The 23,356-nt window shown below is 34.0% G+C and overlaps 2 protein-coding genes across 2 annotated transcripts; one reads left to right on the top strand and one right to left on the bottom strand.

Annotated features, from left to right (window-relative positions):
* Positions 1-470: 470 nt before the first annotated feature.
* LOC143546930 (uncharacterized) lies at positions 471-1,274 on the top strand. Its single transcript, XM_077038475.1, has one exon. The coding sequence runs from the start codon at positions 471-473 to the stop codon at positions 1,272-1,274; it is 804 nt and encodes a 267-aa protein (XP_076894590.1).
* Positions 1,275-4,743: 3,469 nt separating this feature from the next.
* Positions 4,744-6,869, bottom strand: LOC143546929 (uncharacterized). Its single transcript, XM_077038474.1, has 2 exons — positions 6,215-6,869; positions 4,744-5,879 (listed from the first exon to the last, which is right to left on the bottom strand). The coding sequence occupies exons 1-2, from the start codon at positions 6,867-6,869 to the stop codon at positions 4,744-4,746; spliced, it is 1,791 nt and encodes a 596-aa protein (XP_076894589.1).
* Positions 6,870-23,356: the final 16,487 nt, after the last annotated feature.

The following is a 23,356-nucleotide window of genomic DNA, read 5'->3' as shown; positions in this document are numbered from 1 at the left end:
GGGTTACGCTTATTAAGTCGGTCCTTTCGAGTTTACTGGTGTATTATATGTCTCTCTATGTTGTTCCTAAAGCGGTTATTAAGAAGATCGATTCGTTGTATAAGAAGTTTCTTTGGGGAGGCTCAGTGGAGTCTAGGAAAATTCATTGGGTTGCGTGGGAGAGAGTTGCGGTGCCGATTAAGGAAGGGGGTCTTGGTATTTGTAGTACTGGTGTTTCCAGTGTTGCATTGATAAGTAAGTGGCTGTGGAGGTATAAGAGTGAAAATGGTCTTTGGAAGAGGGTTATTTGCGCTATTCATAGGTCGTCGGTTGGGTGGGGTGGGTTACCAATTGGTAGGTTGGGTAATGGGGTGTGGGCTTATATAGCTAAACAGGTGAATAAGCTTTCAGTCGGAAATGTTCCTTTTCGGAATTTTTTTAAGGGAGAAGTTCGTTCGGGGGATACGATTTAATTTTGGTTGGATCCGTGGATGACTTTAGTGCCCTTAAAGGATGTATATTGTAATGCTTTTAAATTTGAAAGGTTCAAAAATTGTTTGGTTTCGGATCGGGTTTTTAAAGGGCCGAATGGTTTGGTGTTTGATTGGAGTTGGATAGATGGTGAGAGGAATTCGATAGTGTTGGATGAAATTGGCAGTATGGAAGCTTCTATTACACCGATGGTGTTTCCGGATGGAGAGGATTATTGGAGGTGGGTCGGTGGTGGGTCTAGTGGTTTTTCTGTCGGAACAGTTAAAAATCTTATTCGGGCCCAGAGTGGTTTCTGTGGCTCGGGGTCGTTTCGGTGGTGTAGATGGGTTCCGGTTAGATGTAATATTTTCGCTTGGAGAGCTGTTTTGGGTAAAATTCCGACTGTTGACGCGTTATCGTATAGGAAGATTTCGGTGGGGCGCTCGACTTGTGTTTTATGCGAGTTTGGTGACGAGTCAGTTGAGCATATGTTCACTTCTTGTTATGTGGCTTCGATTATTTGGCAAGCTATTGCGTCATGGTGTGGTATTAATAATTTTTTTGCCTTCTCCATGGAGGATCTGATGGAGGTGCATAATTATGTTGGGCTAAAAGGATTTGCTAAATCTGCTTTTCAAGGTATTGTGATTGTCAGCTGTTTGCGAATATGGAAAGCTAGGAATGATTGTGTTTTTGATCGTAAAATTGTTAGGGTGGGTGATTTAATTAGTGAGATTAAATCCCTAAGTTTTTTCTGGTTTTCTAATAGGTTTGATAAGTATTCTCTGTCTTGGGATTCGTGGTGTCGGTTTACGTTTATGTAATTGGTGTTTGTGGGTGGTTTTGCCTTTTTTTGGGCTGTGTTAATAGAAATTTTCTTGTCAAAAAAAAAAGAAAAACCACACACGCATGTTTAAATCCAATATAAAATGAATAATATGTAAATAAACTATCAAATAAAATGAACAAAATCTAATATATTTTTATCTTTAACTCATTAATTTATTAGTAACAAAAACGGAAATAGGTAACTTCATTTTCTCTTTAGAAATTTGCTATAATAAACTGGTTTGTTTATATTCAACGGAATATATATTAGTTTGTTTATATTCAACCCCTCAATTATCTTCTTCATTTGTTCCGGCTCATTTTTCGAACTTACTATTAGTATACGTTTATTTTCACTGATGACCATACGTTTGTTTTACCGATGGCCGGAAAATAAACATTAACTGAACGTACACTTAACATGCGAAGATTATTTTTTCCACTTCTCTTTCACTTTTATACATATTAATGAGGGTCTCAACTTTAAAAAAACATCCACATAGTCAAATACTCATATTAATGAGGGTCTTCTCATTAATACTTATATAATATTACACATGCATATAAAACCAATAAGAATTTGAAATTTGACCAAGCATTGATCCTATTCCGTCTCACTAATCATCTTGAAACCAGTAAGAAGTAGACTCCTATCCATGTTACGATTAAAGCAGCGACGATACCTGAGTAAGCCACAGCCCTCCTCCATTTGTTGGAGTGGCGTGTAGCGAGGGAATCCTAAACGAAAAAAATAAAAGTAAGGAATGCAGTTAGCAAAGTGAACATAAAAATGGTCATTATTGAATCTCAATGACAGGTAGAGCCCTAACCCTACAAAGTATATGGCTGCAAATCGAGTATAGTAGAATCGGAGTGTCTTTCTACATAATTAATGAAAAAAATTATGTAGAAATTGTATTAGTTAAGAAAAAAATAAATAAATTAACATTGCAATGCATTTAACAAGTAATTATTATTTAATATAAAACACCGACCTTTGCTCTTCAACAAATTATTTTTCTTAGAATATATTATATAAAAAAACTAAAAGTTTTCACAAACAAATGTTATATGAAATTTCAATTCAGTATTGAACTCACTTTTTAAAGCTCAAAAACACATCGTCATACGTTGATAGATCCTTAGATGACGTTGAATAAGACGCCATTGTAGATTAGCTCGACATATCCTTATAAACCGCATTTTTGATTGAATCTGACTATAATATACAATAAAATATCTATATATCAGATTTATTTATTACTAGTAAAAACAAGTTATATCTTTTATATCTGAACTAGTAAAGTTTGAGGCCTTTAATTTAAATGTAAAATACCCTCACATAATTAAAATAACCAATAAATTAAGTTGGAGGAATTTAGTGTAAATTAACAAAGTGTTTGTACTTTGTACCTTTGTTGTTCATCAAATTACCCCTGCTCATCAAAATTTGGTACGATGTTTACTCTTTCTATCCGGATCTAGACCAGATTTTGACCACTAGGGTCCGATTTTGACCTAGCACCAAAGCCGATTTTTGCAACACTAATAATAACACATACATGTATATATACTATGGGCGTTCAAAACCATATATCCAAAAAAAATTAACAAAAAAAACTTTTTTAAAATAAGCATACAACATCTCAATCATCTAAGTTTTCTAGATGTTTGAAACAAGTCTATAATTAAGAATCTAACAAACTAATATAAACATAAAAGACTAAAATACCTTATCAAGTTGGAGATTAGAGAAACAATGGTGGAGCCGTCAGCCGTGGTGATTGACGTGGTGGTGACCGGAGGACGAAGGTGGTAGGAGGTGGTTAGAGATGGTAAGTTCTTGTGAGTTATGAAGATGGGAAACAAAATGGAGATTATATTGGAAGCTAGAAAGAAGCTAGGTTTACATCTAATTTTAAATTGTATATATTAAAATTAAAAATATAAAATTTTATAAAAATCAGATACGTACTTTTGAACACCTCTAATATATATTGCATGCATATATATATACATATCGAATGATATATACAAGATGGTTTAAATGAGAGAGAAGAGAGAGAGAGAGAGACTGACTTACAAGGTGTCGTTAATTTGTTGAGGAAGAAGAGATTGAACAAAGTAGTTATGGAGTTATGGAGGAAGCTAGTAAATAGATCAAGGTTAAAGAAGAAAAATAAAGATGGTTCTTGTGCCCCTAAAAGCTTTAAAGAGTTCGTTTTTCTTTTAACAAAAACTAGTGCTTAAGATTGGAAGGGTTAGGACTTAGGAGGGTAAATTGCAAAGAGAGAAGATGGGGGTGTTAAATGAAGGTGGAGAGTGAGGAGAGAAGTTTATATAGCACACTCTAGAATATTATTTGGCTAATGAAGTGGCGGATGTTGAGGAAATCAGCAGGTGGCAATGGTAGCACTTTTGGATGTTGAGGTAGATGGTTACTTTGGTTATGAATGGTGGAGGTGCACAAGTTGGTTAACGGACGAGTTGTAAGTGTTGTGTTAAAAAACCTTTAGGTTACCATAGTTGATATATAAATGTGTATAAATTGGTTAATAGTCTCAAACCGGTTCCGGTTTTAAACTAGACCGGAAACGATTAGTGAAAAACGGTTCAGGTTAGAAACCCATTTGGTTAAAAAGGTGCATAGTTTGTTATGGGTTAATGTTTGCTTGGTTTTCCAGTCAGTCAGTGGGACCTAGATTTGGCAACAAAAATTATAATTATAAAAGAATATGGTTCCCATTTGAAAAGGAAGAAATTAAATCCATCAACACCAAATGAAATACTCAGCATGATTCCTAAAAAGAAAGAAAGACATTCGATTAATCCAATATCTGCTTTTGGTATCATATCATCCCAACCATCACTTTATGACCATGTGTGATTATTAACATCACTTTAAGATTTACAATTATTAATCAAGATATGGTCGTTAAATGTGTTAATTTGACCAAATTTTCATAATATACGTAAAGAGTTCTCTTTTCTTTCTTTTACAAATTCACAAGTTTAAGGGTTTTTTTTAAAACTAATTCAACTTGGTATGATCGATGCAATATCTATTCCACAACATAAAGCATCATCTTTTTCTTTTCTTGTATTCTGTTCTCCTTTATCCTTTATTTTCTTTTATAAAGGGGTGAGCTAAATACACCATTTAAATTTCATTTTACACCGCTAATTATTAAATAATGATTGTGTTTAATTTTTTCTTTTTCTTTTTAATGATTATGTAATGATTTTGTGTGACACCCATTGTAATGATTACGTTTTATTTTTCTTTGTTTAATTTTTTCTTTTTCTTTTTTTTTTCTTTATATTATTACTAATTACTAATTACTATTTCTTTATTAAACTAATTACAATTTTATTTTTATTTTATATTTTATTATACTATTATTACTTATATATAAACAAGATATATAATTAAATAAATAAAAGACAAATAAATAAGATATACAATTAATCTATAACTTTATATACAGGAGGTTTCCATATCCAATCTTTATATAGTTGTTGACGTGATTGATATATTTGTTCCCACTCAGATGCGGCAGTTTGTCTGTTTAGTGTCCATAACTTTTGTGTGACACCCATTGGAAACTCGCCTTGCATTTTCACCGCTACATAATGATTTGAATGCACCAGTGCCATTGTAATGATTCTTTTTTCTGGGAACTGGTCAGGTCCTCTCCAAAGCGGAAATATTGTCGAGCTATTATTATTATCTTTACTAATGAAATGAAAAATGACGTTAAACCTGTTTGCAATCAAATACCCCGTCTCTGGCATAATCATCCAGTATTGTGTTGGTGCAAAACCTTTACCAAACCAGTTCAAGGATGAGAACACAGCATTGTATTTGTCCACCGTATTGTTTTTGTCGTTGAAAGCGAGTCTGTAAAGTTGTTCATACTGCACCATCTCCTCAATTAGGGACCTTCGGATTGATGCCCAATCATTTTGGTGGTACCCGAGAGCAACAGCTGTAGCCCGAAACCCACAATGTCCATCACCGTCGACGTTTTCTATATCCTCCACATACGGTTGAAATATTTCTGGAATTTGACCAATATAAGTGCGATAGACTATTGATTTTTGACATGTAACACTATGCTGGCTCAACCCCATGAAATCATATTCTGTTACCTTTGCAGTGTTGGTGAAATACGTCTGTTCAGCAGTATTCTGGTTAAACCCGAATAAATCATCTATTACACTTGAAGTGCTTCCAAAATACGTTTGTTCACCAGTATTCACGTATGCACTATTGTAAGTTGGATGATCATCATAGTTCCCGTAAAAACCAAGTGTTTCGTAGTTCCCCCATCCACTGTTGTAACCGGGAGAATTGTCATGGTCCCTTAATGAATTGTGCCTTGTAAGCTCTTGGGCATAATCACGTTCTACGGGTTGCACATATGAACTATGCCTCGGAGGCATATGGGAATCGGTTCGCTGAAGGGGAGGTTTATCAGTTGTAAATCTGCAAGACTGTTGACGAACGGGATCGTCATGCCTTTTTTGTTGCGTTTTCTTCAAACTCGGTCGTCCACGAGTATTCCTTTGGACACGAGGTTCCCGAATGTCGATTTTACCTAAAACGAATTTTGTATAATGATTATTTTATAACATCGCAACATACATATACACACACACACACACACATATAGAAAACATACGTGGAAATTTTATCAGAAATGTGGAAATATATATATATATATATATATATATATATATAACATCGCATATATATATATATATATATATATATATATATATATATATATATATATTAAATGTGGAAATATAGAAAACATACGTGGAAATTTTATCAGAAATGACTCAAGTATCTGGTAATTTTCCGTGTAAGATTCCAACGTTGCAGAATCTACCAGTGACTTCCACAACGAACTAAATTTATCCCAATCACCTCTTGACCTAACAAAGTTCCTACATCTTCTGAATATATTCTGCTCAATGTGCCATCTACAAAGCAATTGAGCAGCATCTGGAAAAACTTCTTTGCATGCATTTACCAGAGCCAATTCCCTATCTGTAACTATAACACGTGGGAGCATACACTTGTCTAGAGTCAACTTTAGACAATTTAAGACCCATGTATAGTTAACTGTCTTTTCATTATGCATGAAGGCAAAAGCTATGGAAAACGTGTTGTTGGTTGAAGTTACACCAACAATCTGAACAAAAGGCATGTTATACTTGTTCGTTTTGTAAGTTGCATCGATAATCAATATATGTGGAAATGCACGCCAAATGTCGAATGATGTTGGATGAACGAAGAATATATTTTCCAACTCATTCAAACCGGTTGTAGTAAATTCATAGACGTAATTATTATCATGCAAAAAGGATAGGAGAACCTGCATTGGAGATTTGCCTTCTTGCTCGATCAAGCGAATCTTATTTCTTTCGTTGTAAATAGTCTTGATTGTGGATACATTACTTAAATTCCGCTCCTTAAGTACTGATAAAATGTCATGTGGCGCAACATTCATCTTTGTCAAATATGCAACCCAACTACGTTCATCATCGGTAAGTCTCCTTGCATATGCATGACCCTCCATATACTGTGAACGTTGATGGTTATGTCCATCGCAAATCACCGTTAAGGTCCACGCATCATACTCATCCGAATATCTTCCTTCTAATTCGAATGGCAATTAATCTTTTTTGTGCCGGACGCCTTGCTTGATTCCTGAACTCTGTATTTTCCGCCACGATCACATATGAGTACAACCTTGAAGACGAAACCACAAGGTCTTTTATTCGACCTTTTTGTGACGACGACAACACCAAGTGAGTATCCCAACATTTGTACCCATTCCACCAAATCTTCACGAGACCGGAACACCTACAAATTAATAATAATAATAATAATACTAGTATTAAAATATTAAAATAATAATAATACTAGTAATAAAAGATAAAAGTTAATAATATAACAACAATAAAAATAAAAGTTAATAATATAACAACAATAGATGGTGTCATAAACTATGTTTTTTAATGGATATTGTACCTGATTAGTAGCAAATTGTGGTGTAGTCATAATAATTTCATCATATCCCATTGAATCATTTTCATAAAAAGTCGACATCTATTCAAATAAAAAAAACATAATTATTAGAAACTCAAATATAAAAGAAATAAATGTGTGACATAAATAAAATAAAATAAGTAGACATAAAGATGGAGTGCCTGTTGTGTAAAACAAAAAACAAATCAAAAAAGGGACCCTACATATCTTTTGTGAGGGAAACCGATTTATGCAAAATATTGTAAAGTTAAATGCTGTATACAACTACTCCATATAAACACTTCTTATAACCCACCAAACACAATAACCCTAATATTTTCTTCCCAACCCAACCCCCAGAAAATACTATCTCTTCCTCCCATCCCAGCCGCCCCATTTTCCGGCCAAAACCGCCGGATATTTTTTCCGGCCAAAAACACTACTCTATAAAAACCTTTTTCCGGCCAAAACCGCCGGATTTGTGTTGGTTTGATTTGTATTTTGGATGGCCAGATTTGTATTTTTAGATCTGTGGTGGATGGTGGTGGATGGTGGTGGATGGCGACGGACGGTAGGGGATGGTGGTTGCAGTGGTGGATGGCACTGGCAGGGGATGGTGGTGTGTGGTGGTGGATGGTGGCTTTGAATTAAATATTATTACCTTATTAACTTATTAACTTGTATTTGTTTACTGATTTGGAATATCAAGTTTTGATTAAGTTTTTTATTGAAGTATTCTTATTTATAATACGTAGATGTTCAAGTTTTAGTGATATGGAATTAATGTTAACTTTCTAACTGTATTTTTCTTTTCAATACAAATGGTGTTTTCTAAGGTTTGTATCTGATCAAGAGAGAAAGTGATTTGGAAAGTTAAATTGAAGTTTTCAAAGATAAAAAAGCTGATCATATCTTGTTTGACCAAAAAAAGAGGAAAGCTGACAATCTTATTTCTCTTTCTCTCTCCATTAAACTTTTCAAAGTTGACCCATTGTGGTGCATATAGCAGGGCCCTTTATAAAAAGCCAATCATATAATATTCAATTAAATAAAATAAATTTAAAATTTTTAGCTTGCTTGAAAAGTGTTTTTCCAACAAATAACTTGCAATTTATTACGTAAAACTGAGACTTGAGAGTATGATTGGTAAAGCAGATTCTATTAAGTATTTTGGATTTCACTTTATATTGACAAACAAAAAGCTCATTAAAAGTTATTATAACAACCAATTAAAGTTGTATCTTCTAGTATCATAAAAGTAACCATATTAAACAATATATTATTGTTAAACATTTTTTATATTTACTTTTCTAGTCTATTAGAGGCAATAGATTGCATACTTAAGGAGCTCAAAACTTGATTATACCAATATACACTAATTCAAGAAAATACCAACAATTTTGTTGGCTAACACAAGAAGACATGGTTCGGTATCTCCTGAACTCCATCAAACTTTGAAACTAAAAGAAGCTAAAGTTACAAAGAAGATGTGACAATAGAAGTTAAAACCAATGATAAAAAAAATGGTTCAAGTACATATATTCCAAAGTTATGATGAAAAAGTAAAGCTTGAATAACACCCTCATTGTCTTTCACATGGGTAGTAGATCCCATCCAGGTAAATTTGCATTCAACCGAACTTGGTCTAAAAAAAAGGTCCACCAAAGCTTCATTGTGGTAACACGAGTGCCATGTTGTGCAAACCCTGTTTATCATTCTCTTTGATTGTTTGGAAAAAAAGAAGTTGTTAGAGATTTGAAGGTTTTACATATTAATTCCACCGATCAACTTGTCGATGTTCTAACTAAACCACTATCGATCTTGATTCTTGAGATCTGTTTCTTAGGCTTATGTCCAAGATTGAAGTCGTCTATGACGAATTCTCCATCTAGGGATGTATCAAGGATATACCAGTCACACAAAATCAGTAATGTAACAACACAATTAATATTAATTAGTTAATAAGTTTTCATATATTCTATGCCATAATCAGTAATGGTGACTACATGTACTTAGTTTCGGTGTTGTAAATCAAACCAATACTGGTTGAATTTGCGTCGACTCATGTGTCAACACCTAAAAATTTCATAATTAAGGTAAATAATTCACTCTTCTTTTTGTTACAAATTGTTTTTTATGTGAACGAAAGAGGTTTAATTAAAGGTTTTTAAAACTAATTCAAGTCGGTATGATCGACAAAATATTTATATTATAACTAGCCAAAAATCTTTTTAATTTTATTCATAGTAATAAAATTATAAAGAATATGGTTCTCATTTGAAAAAAGAAGAATTTAGACCCATCAACACCAAATGAAATACTCTATCATCAATCCAAATTGTCTTTTGTTGGTATCATATCTCCGATCATCACTTTAGAAGCATGTGCAATTACTTTTAATTTGTATAGTGAATATTTACTTTACTTGCTTTTGTTGTTTTAAACAACGTACACATGCATGGAAATTAAATTAAATTAAATATAATAATAAAGTTTATAAGATAACAGATTAAGACAATGTGCTAAGAATCAAAGCCAATGGAAGTACAACATAAGTTGACATTATTACAATAATTAAGTTTCAAATTATTACATTATATAATGTGCTTATATAATGGCTTTTGGAGACGAATAAATTAAGGTTAAAGTCAAAATGTATGTGGTTGGAATAATAGTCGTTTCTTTACTTTTGATATTCAACATTAAATAACCATTTTAAAATTAATAACTTAATACTAAACTTTAATGGATCCTAAAGTTAAACATTGAATCATGACTCTAGATAAGCAATCTATTTTGTTGTTGAATTAACCAATTGAACAATAAATGTTTTCTTGTTTTTCGTTTACGAATGATTTTTTTTTTGTAACTTATTGTTTATTGTTATGTTTAATAAACAATTTATTGTTTATGCGGTTATGTATGTTAAGTAAATAAGTATTTTGATCGACTCATTTAACCCGGCCTATCTTGACTACTTTGTTTTGATCCTACTTAATTTGTGCCCCCGTTACAAAAGTTTTTAACCAACTTTCACTTAAAGGAAATTACCATAGTAGTTTTTTGGGTAAAAGTATTCTAAAATCACATACATACATACATACATACATACATACATACATACATACATACATACATACATAAATACATACATACATAACCTGAACCTTCGAATCGACCCGAACAACTAAACCGACCCGAAAAATAAACCCACTAGAAATAATTTCTTGTTCCGCCATTGGTCATTGCGTTCTTAAGAAGCTTCATGTTGGTCATTTTGGGCATATGATTGATGAGCCGAAATAAGATGTGTTGAGAAGTTTTATGTTTTTTTATATAATTTAGTTTTTTTTTATCATTTCAAATACTAAAAAGTTGAAACTGAAGCAAACTTTGTAAAAGATATTACGGACACTTTTCTCATAATCTCTCGTTTTATCTTAATTGATGTCATAATATAAGGCCTTTAAATAAGCCTAGTATAGAGCAAACCTAAAAACTTATTCATAAAAATAGCCCTCGTCACCTCCGCATTAACCCTAACAGCCGCCATGGACGACGGCCAAGAAAAGAAATCTAATGTAGGAGCCTAAGACCATACTTCTCCATATTATATACATGCCTCCGATTACATGAGGCGGTTACATGTTAAAGATGTCCTTACTGAAAATCTATAAAAATGCTGAATTTCTTGTTTGTCAGGAACAAATTCGGCTTCATCAATGGTTCAATCAAGAAACTGGAGCCCGATTAACCTACCTATCTTGCATGAATGCGATGTGATGTCATGCTTAAGGGATGGTTGAATATATATAGCATAACCATTCAACTACATATATTATCTTTGCATTTGCATTTTCTTCTATTTATTAGAGTGTGCTATTATCAGATGGGTCATTCTCATCTTTCATACAAGGATTCTAAACATGACACACGCAATAGTATCAAATTCTAAAGTTAAAGTTTGTTAAAGAAAGATAATATCATGATACCTCTATTTAATCCTCCTATTTTCTAAACGTTTTCAACTATTTCATAAACAAAACAATCAAAGAACTTTATATACCTACTTAATTTTTCCTTTTAACAAATAAATCTATATAAGACTAAAAACTAAATAAATAGTTAGTTGTGGTATGATAGAGCAGTGAGTGGCCACAAGAGTCTTTTAGTCTTTTGAGCCTATGTCTAGATCTCCTTTTACTGATTACTATATTTTATAAGTAAGCCGAAAACCATTTTATCTTCTTCTTAATTACTCAAAATTCTCGAGCAAAATAAAGAGGTGGTCGGAAAACCTCCATTGATGGTATTTCACTCATTTCTCTACAAAGTATTAGTATATAACCATTCAACTCTATATATTATCTTTGTATTTTCTTCTATTTATTAAAGGGAGTGTTATTATCAAATGAGTCATATTTGTTAACTTTCTCTCTGCACATGTAAAACATATGTCAACACCTTATCATTTTAAAGCGTTCATAATTTTTCATCGAAAATGTTTTTAAATTACTTTTGACCAAATTTGAGCTTGCTGTGCCACTAAAAAGTAAAAAGTCACTGTGAAAATAGACACCATGCATGTTAAATTACTGCACTTTGGAATGGCTTGTCATTCTATATTTCAGTCAGGCATACGATGCTAAATTATTGCACTCTGATTGGCTTATCACTATATAGTTCTAAGAATAAAATGAGATTTCACATATTTTTAGTGCAATGGGTTACTTTATTAATATACCCTGCCAAAATCTCTTATATTTATCACCAAGCAAAAAAAAAATTAATCTTGAATCTATTGTCATATCACTTACTAGTAGTGCAAATCATTTCTAGTTCGTTGTGGATTGTTATTAATCGTCATATTTTTAAGAAAAGTAAGTAGCAAATATTACATAATTATAAGTATGTAAGAATTCATTTATCGTCTTCTTCCTCTAGGTTCTCGAACAAAGGTGGATCCATAAACTTTTGTGACGAAGTTGCACAAATTAAATAGGGTCAAAACAAAGCGGTCAAGATAGATCAGGTTAAATGGGTCGATCAAAATACTTATTACCTTAACGAACAAAACCCCATGGTATTGGTGCAATTTTTCCCCTAAACAATAAATTTTTTATTAAACATAACAATAAATATTAAGTTACAAAAAAACATTTCGTAAACCAAAGATAAGAAAACATTTGTTGTTCAGTTGGTTAATAAACCTTTATTAGCTTTTGAATTTTCAACATAGACAAATGCAACCTACTTTTATCAAAAAATATCAATAACAATCTTAAAATTAATAACTTAATAGTAAATTTTAAGCATCCAAAAGTTAACATTTCATAATATATATGCGTTAATCATGACTCTAGATAAGCAATCTATTTTGTCTTGTTTTTATTAACCAACTGAACAACAAATATTTTCTTATCTTTGGTTTACGAAATGTTTTTTTGTAACTTAATATTTATTGTTATGTTTAATAAACAATTTATTGTTTAGGGGAAAAATTGCACCAATACCATGGGGTTTGGTTCGCTAAGGTAATAAGTATTTTGATCGACCCATTTAACCCGATCTATCTTGACCGCTTTGTTTTGACCCTACTTAATTTGTGCAACTTCGTTACCAAGTTTATGGATCCGCCTCTGTTCGAGAACCTAGAGGAAAAAGAAGATACATGAATTCTTACATATTTATAATTATGTAATATTTGCTACTTACTTTTCTTAAAAATATGACGATAATAACAATCCACAACGAACTAGAAATGATCTGCACTACTAGTAAGTGATACGACAATAGATTCAAGATGAATAAATTTTTTGCTTGGTGATAAATATAAGAGATTTTGGCAGGGTATATTAATAAAGTAACCCATTGCACTAAAAATATGTCAAATCTCATTCTATATATTTTATCAACTTTATTCGATTCTTATACTTTCTATGTTGTTCTTGTGTTACTTTCTCAAATGCCACAGTCACCATGCACTCACTTATTGCCTATATAAACAATCGTGAACATGAGATGATTGATATATGAAACTAGCCTCTCACCTCACAAGAATCACTTCACCAACTAGTACTACTTAATTTCCAAAATGGCAATATTTGAAGCTCAATGTCACCAGGTGAACAACGACTTAGAGGCCGCACTCATCCAAACCCCAGATGATTATACCAATAGGTATGCATGCATCTACAATTTTTTTAAATATTTATTCATATAGTCTTAATTTCTAAACTAACCCATCTAGTCCTTAAATTTTTAGATCATACAGAAAGGAACTACGCGCTAATTATACTAGATTCTTCCAAGCTTACTTTGTATTGCTCTTCATTTCAAATGAACTCAACAATGGTGCGGTGCCAATAATTCATATAACCATTCCACTTTTTTTGTTGTCGCTAGCTTTTTACGTGTGGGATTCCCTTGTTGCTAAAAACTCCAAGAAATGGAGGAGAAGCTTGGTGTACATGGGTATCATTGCCGCAGTGGGCATTACGTGGGTAGGGGTCATCTAATTACTCGTTCTAAGATGATCAGTGGACTGGAATAAGATGATATTTAAATAAGTTTTATGTATTCTTCATTTATGTATGAGGAAAGTTTAGGATAATAATATAGTTGTTCCATGAACGCTACATGTAGTTTCTTATACATTTTGCAAATATTAATGAGAAGGGTACGGACCTTTTGAGAGCAATTTCCTTATAGATTTTAAACTCAACAAATAAAAATAAAAAACATCTTAAAAATATGTAAACCTGTTTTCGTTTCATGTATTGGGGTCCACGAGACATAATCACAATTCACATGTGACATGTTATCATTGAATTTAATCGGCCTAGTAGAGATGAAAAGAGATCAAAAGTAGACATATTGTCTCCTTCACGGTTTTTTTAGGGTTTTAACCCAATGTCTCCTTCTTGTATCATCGATCATTTATGATAAGTTGTCTTGCTGTCTGTCTTGATTACATATGGATTACACAAATACACAATTAAGTATTTGATGTTCTTATTCTTGTTGTATCTATCGATTTCTTGAATTGAGTATTCTATTGGATTGGGATTAAACCATGTTATATCAGGATTTTCCGCTAAGTGTTACAACAAAAACTAAAAATTACTTAATTATACGACAAACAAATTAATTAATATATAGAATCAAAATTAAAACACAAAAATTTAGGATTTTCCGTTATGTGTTGTTACAAAGGAAACTAAAAGTACTTACTATTTAACAAATACATTTATAAAAGGGCATCTAGCGCGGTGGTGCTTTAAGTCCTTGGTGGTGCTGTGGAACTAAAAGTCCTTGGTGGTGCTGTAACCGGGATGCGGGGTTTATCAGCAGCTTGGTTATGAAAATGACATCTAGCGCTGTGGAATTGATGAGCTGTCTCCCAAGACTTCGGGATCCTCAATGCGAGCTTCTTTTGCTTCGCTCATGTATGGGAGTCGCCAAGCTTTTGTTCGGTTTGAGAACGTGCCAACCTATTTATGTGGGGGAAGCTGTTTCTATATTTGACAATGGTCTTCGAATGGCGATTGAGGACATCGTGGTTTGTGGAGGTCCGTTCTTTGGGGATCTCCAATGGAGGTTGGCATCACTTCCGACCCGTTATGGGGGTTTGGGTCTCTGTTCGGCCGAGGATGTATCTACATGTGCTTTTGTGGCTTCGAGAGCACAGTCGCGGTGTTTCCAAGACCATATTCTTCGGGGTTGTGATATTTATGGGTTGGACTCTGATTATGGGTGTGCGATGGATCGTTTACGTACTTCACTTCCAGATTTTGATCTTAGCGGGTTCTCTAATAAGGACACCGCCCCCCCTAAAGCCCAACATGTTGTGGCGAGTGCCTTATTTAGTGGAATCATCAAGAGTTTAGAAGTGAAGTTTAATATATCCCCTCGCCAAAAGGCCGTGTTTGAATGCCTTCGGGCTCCTCGGGCTCAGGATTTTCTAACGGCCATCCCCATTGAAGGATTAGGCCAACGTATGTCGGGTTTGGAGTATCGGGCTATCCTTAAGTACCGGTTAATGATCCCTATGTTCCCAACTGATGAACCTTGCCCAATTTGTCGCAAGGTGTAAGGCCCCGAACCCGGTAGCCCTACTTTAGCGTCGGATTTACTCATAAACACAGTTCTTACAAATCAGAGTTAATTAAAACTTTCGCGGAATATAAAAACTTTCATAAAATATTACAGCAATCCAAAACTTGCCTTAATTAAACATTCTTGTCTTTCAAAATAAACGTCAATTAACATTAAAACATCTTGAGTCTTCAGATGCCAGTCTCCTATTCGCCCACCATGTGCCCGCTTAAGCTAGCTGTCTCATTCTACTCACCTGCGTGCATACTAAAAGTCAGCTACGCTGAGTGAATTCTAATTAATCGGACGCCATACAATACATACACATACATACATATCCGAAGATACATATCCATACTTAATCCGTTACCCTGGTACCATACATACATACATATCTACAATCACCAACCTCAGTCTACCGAGAGTACGTTCATAGTCCGCCGTCTATACCTGTACTCAAGATCGTGAACGTATAAGGTCCACAGTCCTTACCTATGTTCACAAGTTTTGGTACGTGCAAGGTCCGCAGTCCTTCCCTATACCATTCTACTATAACAACACGTACAAGGTCCTCAGTCCTTCCCTATGTTGCAACCTAAACCATAGCACGTACGAGGTCCACAGTCCTCCCCTATGCTACCACAACACAAATATAGCACGTATAAGGTCCACAGTCCTTTCCTATGCTACCACAACACAAATATAGCACGTATAAGGTCCACAGTCCTTTCCTGTGCTGACGCCAATTTACAATACGTATAAGGTCCGCAGTCCTTATCTAGGTTGGCGTCTATACCTATAACACGTATAAGGCCCACTGTCCCTATCTACGTTTACATCTATCATCTATATCACGTATAAGGCCCACAGTCCTTAACTACGCCATCACCTGCCAAGTCGATGTCCAACAGAAGCTAGAGGGATTTGTCATCCTAACTTACTACGTCAGACGTAGAACTCACGTACCATTCCTGTACCTTCATACACTTACTTCGCATATACAATAAACACATCGTAGCATAAGAACACTCTACGCGTTCCTCACATCATTCAATTAACAATCATGCTCCTTGTCGGTACGCGCAATATCCGAAGATCGTTCACGCCCCGACAAGCATTCATTTATAACGATCATACATCATCCATATATAACATTCATATCTTCATTTACAACCTGACAGTACGCGCAATATCTGAAGATCGTTCGCGTACCGATAGTCAATCATTAATATCTATCACATATATCATATATGGCATACACTTACCACTTAAGGTAAGTGTATTAACTAAACACATCGAGTATGCACACAACCCCGAAAACATAACAAGGAGTGGGGCTAGAAACCCACATGAATGCGGTTCCTTTCTCCGTTTATCGTGGTTCCTCTCTTTAACTGTGCTCTGCTAACTGTATATAGGTTACACGTATCAATACTCGTCCTATCGTATCAGATTATTTCAACTTAGTGCTAAGTTAAACTTAGGTGAAGTTAACCTCAGGCGAAGTTAACCTTAGGTGAAGTTATCAACAGGTGAAGTTAACCTTTGGCGAAGTTAACCTTAGGCGAAGTTAACCTTAGGTGAAGTTATCAACAGGTGAAGTTAACCTTAGGCGAAGTTAACCTTAGGCGAAGTTAACCTTAGGCGAAGTTAACCTTAGGTGAAGTTATCAACAGGTGAAGTTAACCTCAGGCGAACTTAGTCAGCTGGCGAACTTGATAACCAGCAAAGTTATCATCAGGCGAACTTAGCTGCAACGAAGTTGTCCAGCTGCAGCTACTGTTCGTTCTTAATCCCCATAATCATCTTCGTTTCTTAACGAAATAACTCGATTTAGGTATCGACAGAATCGTCTAAGCAGCGCCTACAAACCCTAACCATTCAATCGTTCAAAACATCGGGTTTACAGGGTGCGATTTATGTATATACATACGGGTTTTTCATAGTAACGATTAACCTATAAATCTGTAATCAATTTCAGTAAGTTTAGCCTCGTTGGATTCGTTTTTTTACCAGACTAAAACAGATCTATGATTTCTAGACAAAATCCGAACATAAACGAACAAGTTCTCGATATAAACGTACCGTAAACGAGTCGAACTACGAATAGAGCTGGTCTTTGAGGTTGCTTTGGTCCGTCACGACGATCTAGCACCAACAAGCTCGGGTTCTCGTCTCCGGATCTTGGTTCGGGTTGTGTGTGTGTTTTGGTGGTGTATGGATTATGTGTGAAATGAATGGAAAATGGGAATTAAGGTTTATATAATTATGGATCATGGGCTTAAGCCCATGGCCTCTTCCTTCCTTCCCAAGTCCATAACCCATATCCATTACCTAACACTAGCCCGACCCATACTAGCTTCTACTCTATTAATTATTTCCCGACTAACTCGAGTAAACTTTCCCACTGATATTAATTTATTTAATTATAATATTCTTAGAAATTTCAGGATGTTACACAAGGTCTGTTTGGATTCTTTTGGTGACCATACGGTGCATTGCAAAGAATTGCCTGGCTTTAAATACAGACATGATTTGGTTAGGGATGTTCTGTGTGATGTTCTTAAACGGGCAGAGATTTCTGCTAAAAAGGAGGCTTCTGTTAACTTTCTCACGGATCCTCTTGAAGGGAGGTCCACTTTACGACCATATGATATTCTTGTGTTCGGGTGGACAGTGGGGAAACACGCCTGTGTGGATCTTACATGAGTGTCTCCTCCTGTTGGGCTCAGAGACCGTGGGTTTGTTGTGGGTCAGGCTGCGTTGAAGGCTGAATCGGGCAAAGTTGTTAAACACGAGAAAGCTTGTTCAGATAATCAACATGTCTTTCTACCATTTGCCTTTGATACATTTGGTTTCCTGGCCCCAGAGGCTGTGAAATTTTTGAGAAGGGTTCAGCGCGTCGTACACGGAACCTCTTCAGCTTCTAGGTCTCAGAACTTCGTTTTTAGCAGGATTAGTTTGCTATTCAAAAGGGGTTGCGACGCAGCTTGTTGCCCGTTTGCCTGCCACTCTATTGTAATCGTTTTATAGTAAATTTTAATTTAAAAAAAATTATAAAAGGCTGTCAAAAATATAGAAACAAGCATTGAATACAAGGAAAAAAAGGGATACTAGGATGAAAAAAAAAATAAATTTTCACATGACATTAAAACATATCTCGCACTAACGAAGCCAAAAACCTTTTCATGAGGTGCAGAAATTCATAGGGACTGTTTGTCCACTGCCATATACTAATTAATTTTTTCTGAACGAATAAGGTTGGGTTATATTAAAAAAGATAATAAGGCTAAATTCTATATATGTCAAACGTCACTACAAATACAAAATGAAAAATTGAAATCTAATAAATCTAAACTGTTCTACTCATACAAACACAAATCATATTTTAAATCTAAAGTTCTTAACTTGTTTAATTTTTCAAACCCGGTCCATATTCATATCATGACATTTTACATACCAATAATTCATGTTTATGGTGAATCAAATAGAGTAACGAAGCAAAGTAATTTTAGTGAAATAATATGAATTTACTCTATGCAAAACAAAGAAAGCAGAAACGTTAAAAAAATAAATAAACATTAAAACTCTCTTGTAAGGGTATGTGTAGTGGTAAAGGAGAAGGGGCAGCAAATTGCAATTTGGGGCGACAAATTGAGGGGAACACCCCAGGCTACATATAGGCGAAATGTGTGTGTGTGTGTTGGGGGGGGGGATGTAGTTGTCGCCTGTTGTGTGTCGTTGTTTTATTATTATTATTATTATGAATATTGGTTTTAAATAATCCAAACTATACTCTATTGGTAAATACCGGTCCCAAATTCAAAGTTGGATGGTGGCGGTACCAAGTAAAGGGTATTTGTTTTAAATGAACCGGGACTAACAGAGGTTAACTCCGTTAGATATTTTCTGACGTGGCACACCTACTTGTCAAAAATTACTTATGTGACGAATACGTGGATGTTTAGATGGAAAAAGTTGAGGGGGGATTTGGTTTTCTTTCAAGGTCCAAGGGTATGAAATGAAACTTTGAATTATAACTTCCACCTTCATCATTCATCCACGTTTTTTCCGACCAATGATTCCGGCATCTACTCCGAGGATCTTTTAACGCCAAATTAATGACTGAAACGACCAGTTAATTACATCTTTTGATTCGTAACCCCAAGCTGAGATGGACACAACCTCTATTGCGTTTTTACAGGCTATAAATCGTTTCCTAAATGAGTCTTTATTCACCGACAGAATCACGGGATTTACATTATGAAAGCAGACATTGTCACTCGTTTTCAAACACAGCAAATTTTGTTCGCCATCCACTTTTCCCTCACTCAAATGGACCCATTGATTTTCCCCTGTGTTGACACGTCGTCACCATCGGAGCTCCGGCGAGCCATAAATCCTTCGATTCGTTTTCAATCAGGTAAACATTTTTATGCATTCTAGTCGTCTTCATTCCCGGATAAAAAACCCCCTGTCAATTTTAACTTACATGGGCTTTAGATTCATCGATTTTGGGGTTGAATGATTAGGGTTTATATCGATTTGTGATTGTTGATAGCTGTATAAAAATGATGTGCCTACTCATCATCATCATCAGATGCTAAGTAAGCTGCCTATGTAATCAATATTTGGCAAGTAGGTGTGTGACTTCAGAAAATCACTAACGGAGTTAACCTCCGTTAGTCGCAGTCCGTTAAAAACAAATACCCTTTTAGTTGGTATCGCCACCAGCCAACTTTGAAGTTGGGATCGTTATTCATAGTTGGGATTATTTAAAACCAATATTCCTTATTAATATTATAAGTTTGTGTGTGTATGATATATATATATACATATACCTATATATATAAATATATATATATATATATATATATATATATATATATATATATATATATATATATATAAGGGATGGTTCAAGAGAGAAGTGCTTAGAAATCTGTGTAGGTGTATGCTGATTGTATAGAGATATTTTGTTTAATGGTTGTGTATGAGTATAATAGCTTTGTATGAGTTCATATAGGTTGTGTAGGGGTACATTTGTTGTGTACCCACACGTTTCATTTAGGACAATAATATTAGTCCTTTGTTTGCTTTTAAAATTCAAAATACACAAATGCATCCGACTTTTAATTGAAAAAGAATATATTAATAAGCATTTTAAACATAATAGTTAATTTTAATGGATCCTAAGATTTCATGTTAATCATGATCACTCTAGATAAGCAAATCTATTTTGTTGTTGGATTAACCAAGAACAATAGATCTTTTCTTGTTTTTAGTTAATGAATGTTTTTTTTCTAGCTTATTGTTTATTGTTATGTTTAATAAAAAATTTCTTTTTTTCTAACTTTGTGCCGCTTTGATAATAAGTTGTATTCGTTTTTTTAACATGTTAATTGTTTTAATTATAACTATATGAGTGTCGCTACTATTTTATATGTTAGACAAATTAGTTTTTTTTGAATTTAGTGTCGGTGTTAAAACGAACTTAACTAATAGTCTCAAAGTGAATGCATGTTAATGCACCGTCAAAACGAGACGGGGACAAAACTATTTTCATTAAAATCTTTAAGTAAGAAACCTTTCCATTAGATCACAATTATATTGATCTTCAATTTTTTATGTTGCATGGTAGGTTCTCTGGAGAAGAACCAATTAAACTCACCTTAAACATGCATGCAAGCGCCTAAACTACACAAACAATGTGCTTTTTCACGTAACATACTAGCTGAATTATATCTTAATTATATGGATTAGTGAAAATGCAAAATAGTGTAAAGAAACGAATCTGTAGCTCTGTGTAGATATAAAAATGCTTATCAATTAGTATTTATATTTTAGATTGTTATTTATTTTTTACTAGGCTAAATTAGTTGAAAATAATTATGTCGCCAAATCAGTTGTAAATGGTTCCCGTCACAACTTCTGTCGTTAAACAGTTCAGTCGCAAAAAAAAGTTCACTCGCAAAATTGGTCGCAAAAATCCACGGTCGCATTCTCAGTCCAAGAAAACAAACTCTAGTCGCAAAATCGGACACACCAACATTTTTTGTCACAAAATAATTACCGACCAAGGTAAACCATTCGGTTGGAAATCAGTCGCAAAATAGCATCTGCGACCGGTTTGCGACCGAAAATGTGGCCTTAAATATCGTGTTTATGATTTTTCAAGCAAACAAAGTGGGCTAGCTTTAAAGGCAAGTAGCTTTGGATTGGATATTGAAGAAAAGGTATTGGTGAGAAGCTAGGTTGCTCGATTCAGTGCACCAGTTGTTCTATCAAATCGTGGCCTCCAAAGAAGAATGTTTTGAGCTGGATTTGATGTCGTTTGATGAGGTTGTTGGAAGGTTGAAAGCCTACGAAGAACGTTTGTTGAAAGCTTAGGTTGCTAATTCTATCTACCTTTGTTTTTGCTGGTAAGGATTCCATTTTTTGATAAAGGATTTTACTCTCGAATATCGAATTAATTAATATATGATGTGGTCATGTTTGTTGATGGTCTTATTGTGTTTGTAAAGTAGTTCGAATTCTACATGTTGTACTGAGGTTCTTGGTACAATGGATTTGGAATAATGTAAGGCAAGAATGTGTTGACTTTGGATGCATGGGTCAACTAAGCTTTCCTGTTTATACTTTTATCTTCCTCAAATATATGTTGGTTTAAATAAAAACGTGCAAATTATTTATACATAACACAAAAATAATATAAAAAAAAATTAATAACATGTGACATGTTTATAACATTATTTGAGGAATAAAAATGTCTTGTCTGAAATTAAGATAGTACTCATTGGCCAAACTCTTGTCTAAAGTCGAATCTCAAATGAATCCTTCACATCCTTTGAAATCGAAGTTTTCCTTTTTGTGTTGTCACTTGCAATCTTGTGTACTTTAATCAGATTAAATGCCTACTCGGTAAACAAAGGACACAAAATTCTTTGAGTTTGTGAATTATACTAATTAACTCATTAATGTTAGTGCATATTGTATTATGCAAATCTATGCTACAGCAGACTGAATCCATTGTCGAGTAGCATAGCATGGAAGTTGATTAGGGTAACATGCATGGGCTATAAGCCTATAACACTACAAGGTGGACAGGTGTGAAAATGAGAAACTTGAATATTTACTTTCAAGTACAACATAAGTTCACTTACAATAATTAAGTTTCAAACTAAATCTTAAAAAAGTGCTCAAAATGTTGTTACTAAATCAAATTGTTATTATTATTATTATTATTATTATTATTATTATTATTATTATTACGACGGTTTGGTTAAGCTAAAACGATTGACCAAAACTCATGGGTTGGTCACCGCTATCATTTTTGTCATAACTCATAATCGATTTAAACGAATCGAACCGAATGTCATATATTTTAAATATCACTATATTAATTATATCAATATAAAATTTACTTTAGAGCTCCAACCATGTTTTTTGATTTTCCTAACACGTACCAAACAAACCGCTGAATTTTTTATATTTGAAATGAGTGTTATTGATGCTAAACATTTGTAGATATGGGAAAGTGAAGCTTAAGAACAAAAGGATATATTCCAAAATCTCAACTTTGATTTATCATCCCACATGACGGGTTAAAAGAAAAATACACTCAATCAAAAGTTAACTTCTAAATGAAAAGGTAAAGATTAAACACAATACCTTTCCATTTTAGATTTTGGCCTATTGGGTACTTGCGATGGTGCATACAACCAGTTGCCAAACCTTCAATTACAATAAATAAACCCAAACCAGCAGCAAACATAATATCTATCAGAACAGATCGAACTCGCGCAAGCTATTTGACAACATCACATCTAAAATCATGTTTTCAATTCACAAATTAATTTATGATATATATCAATCTCGTCCCCTAATTATATTATGTGGTGTCAACTCTCTAATGTATACTAATTATATAATTATTAG

This window comes from Bidens hawaiensis, unplaced genomic scaffold (assembly GCF_021521415.1).
Source record: "Bidens hawaiensis isolate Kalapana, Puna unplaced genomic scaffold, B.hawaiensis_p1.1 tig00014518_1, whole genome shotgun sequence".
Classification (NCBI taxonomy): domain Eukaryota; kingdom Viridiplantae; phylum Streptophyta; class Magnoliopsida; order Asterales; family Asteraceae; genus Bidens; species Bidens hawaiensis.
This window is presented reverse-complemented; position numbering and strand designations above follow the sequence as displayed.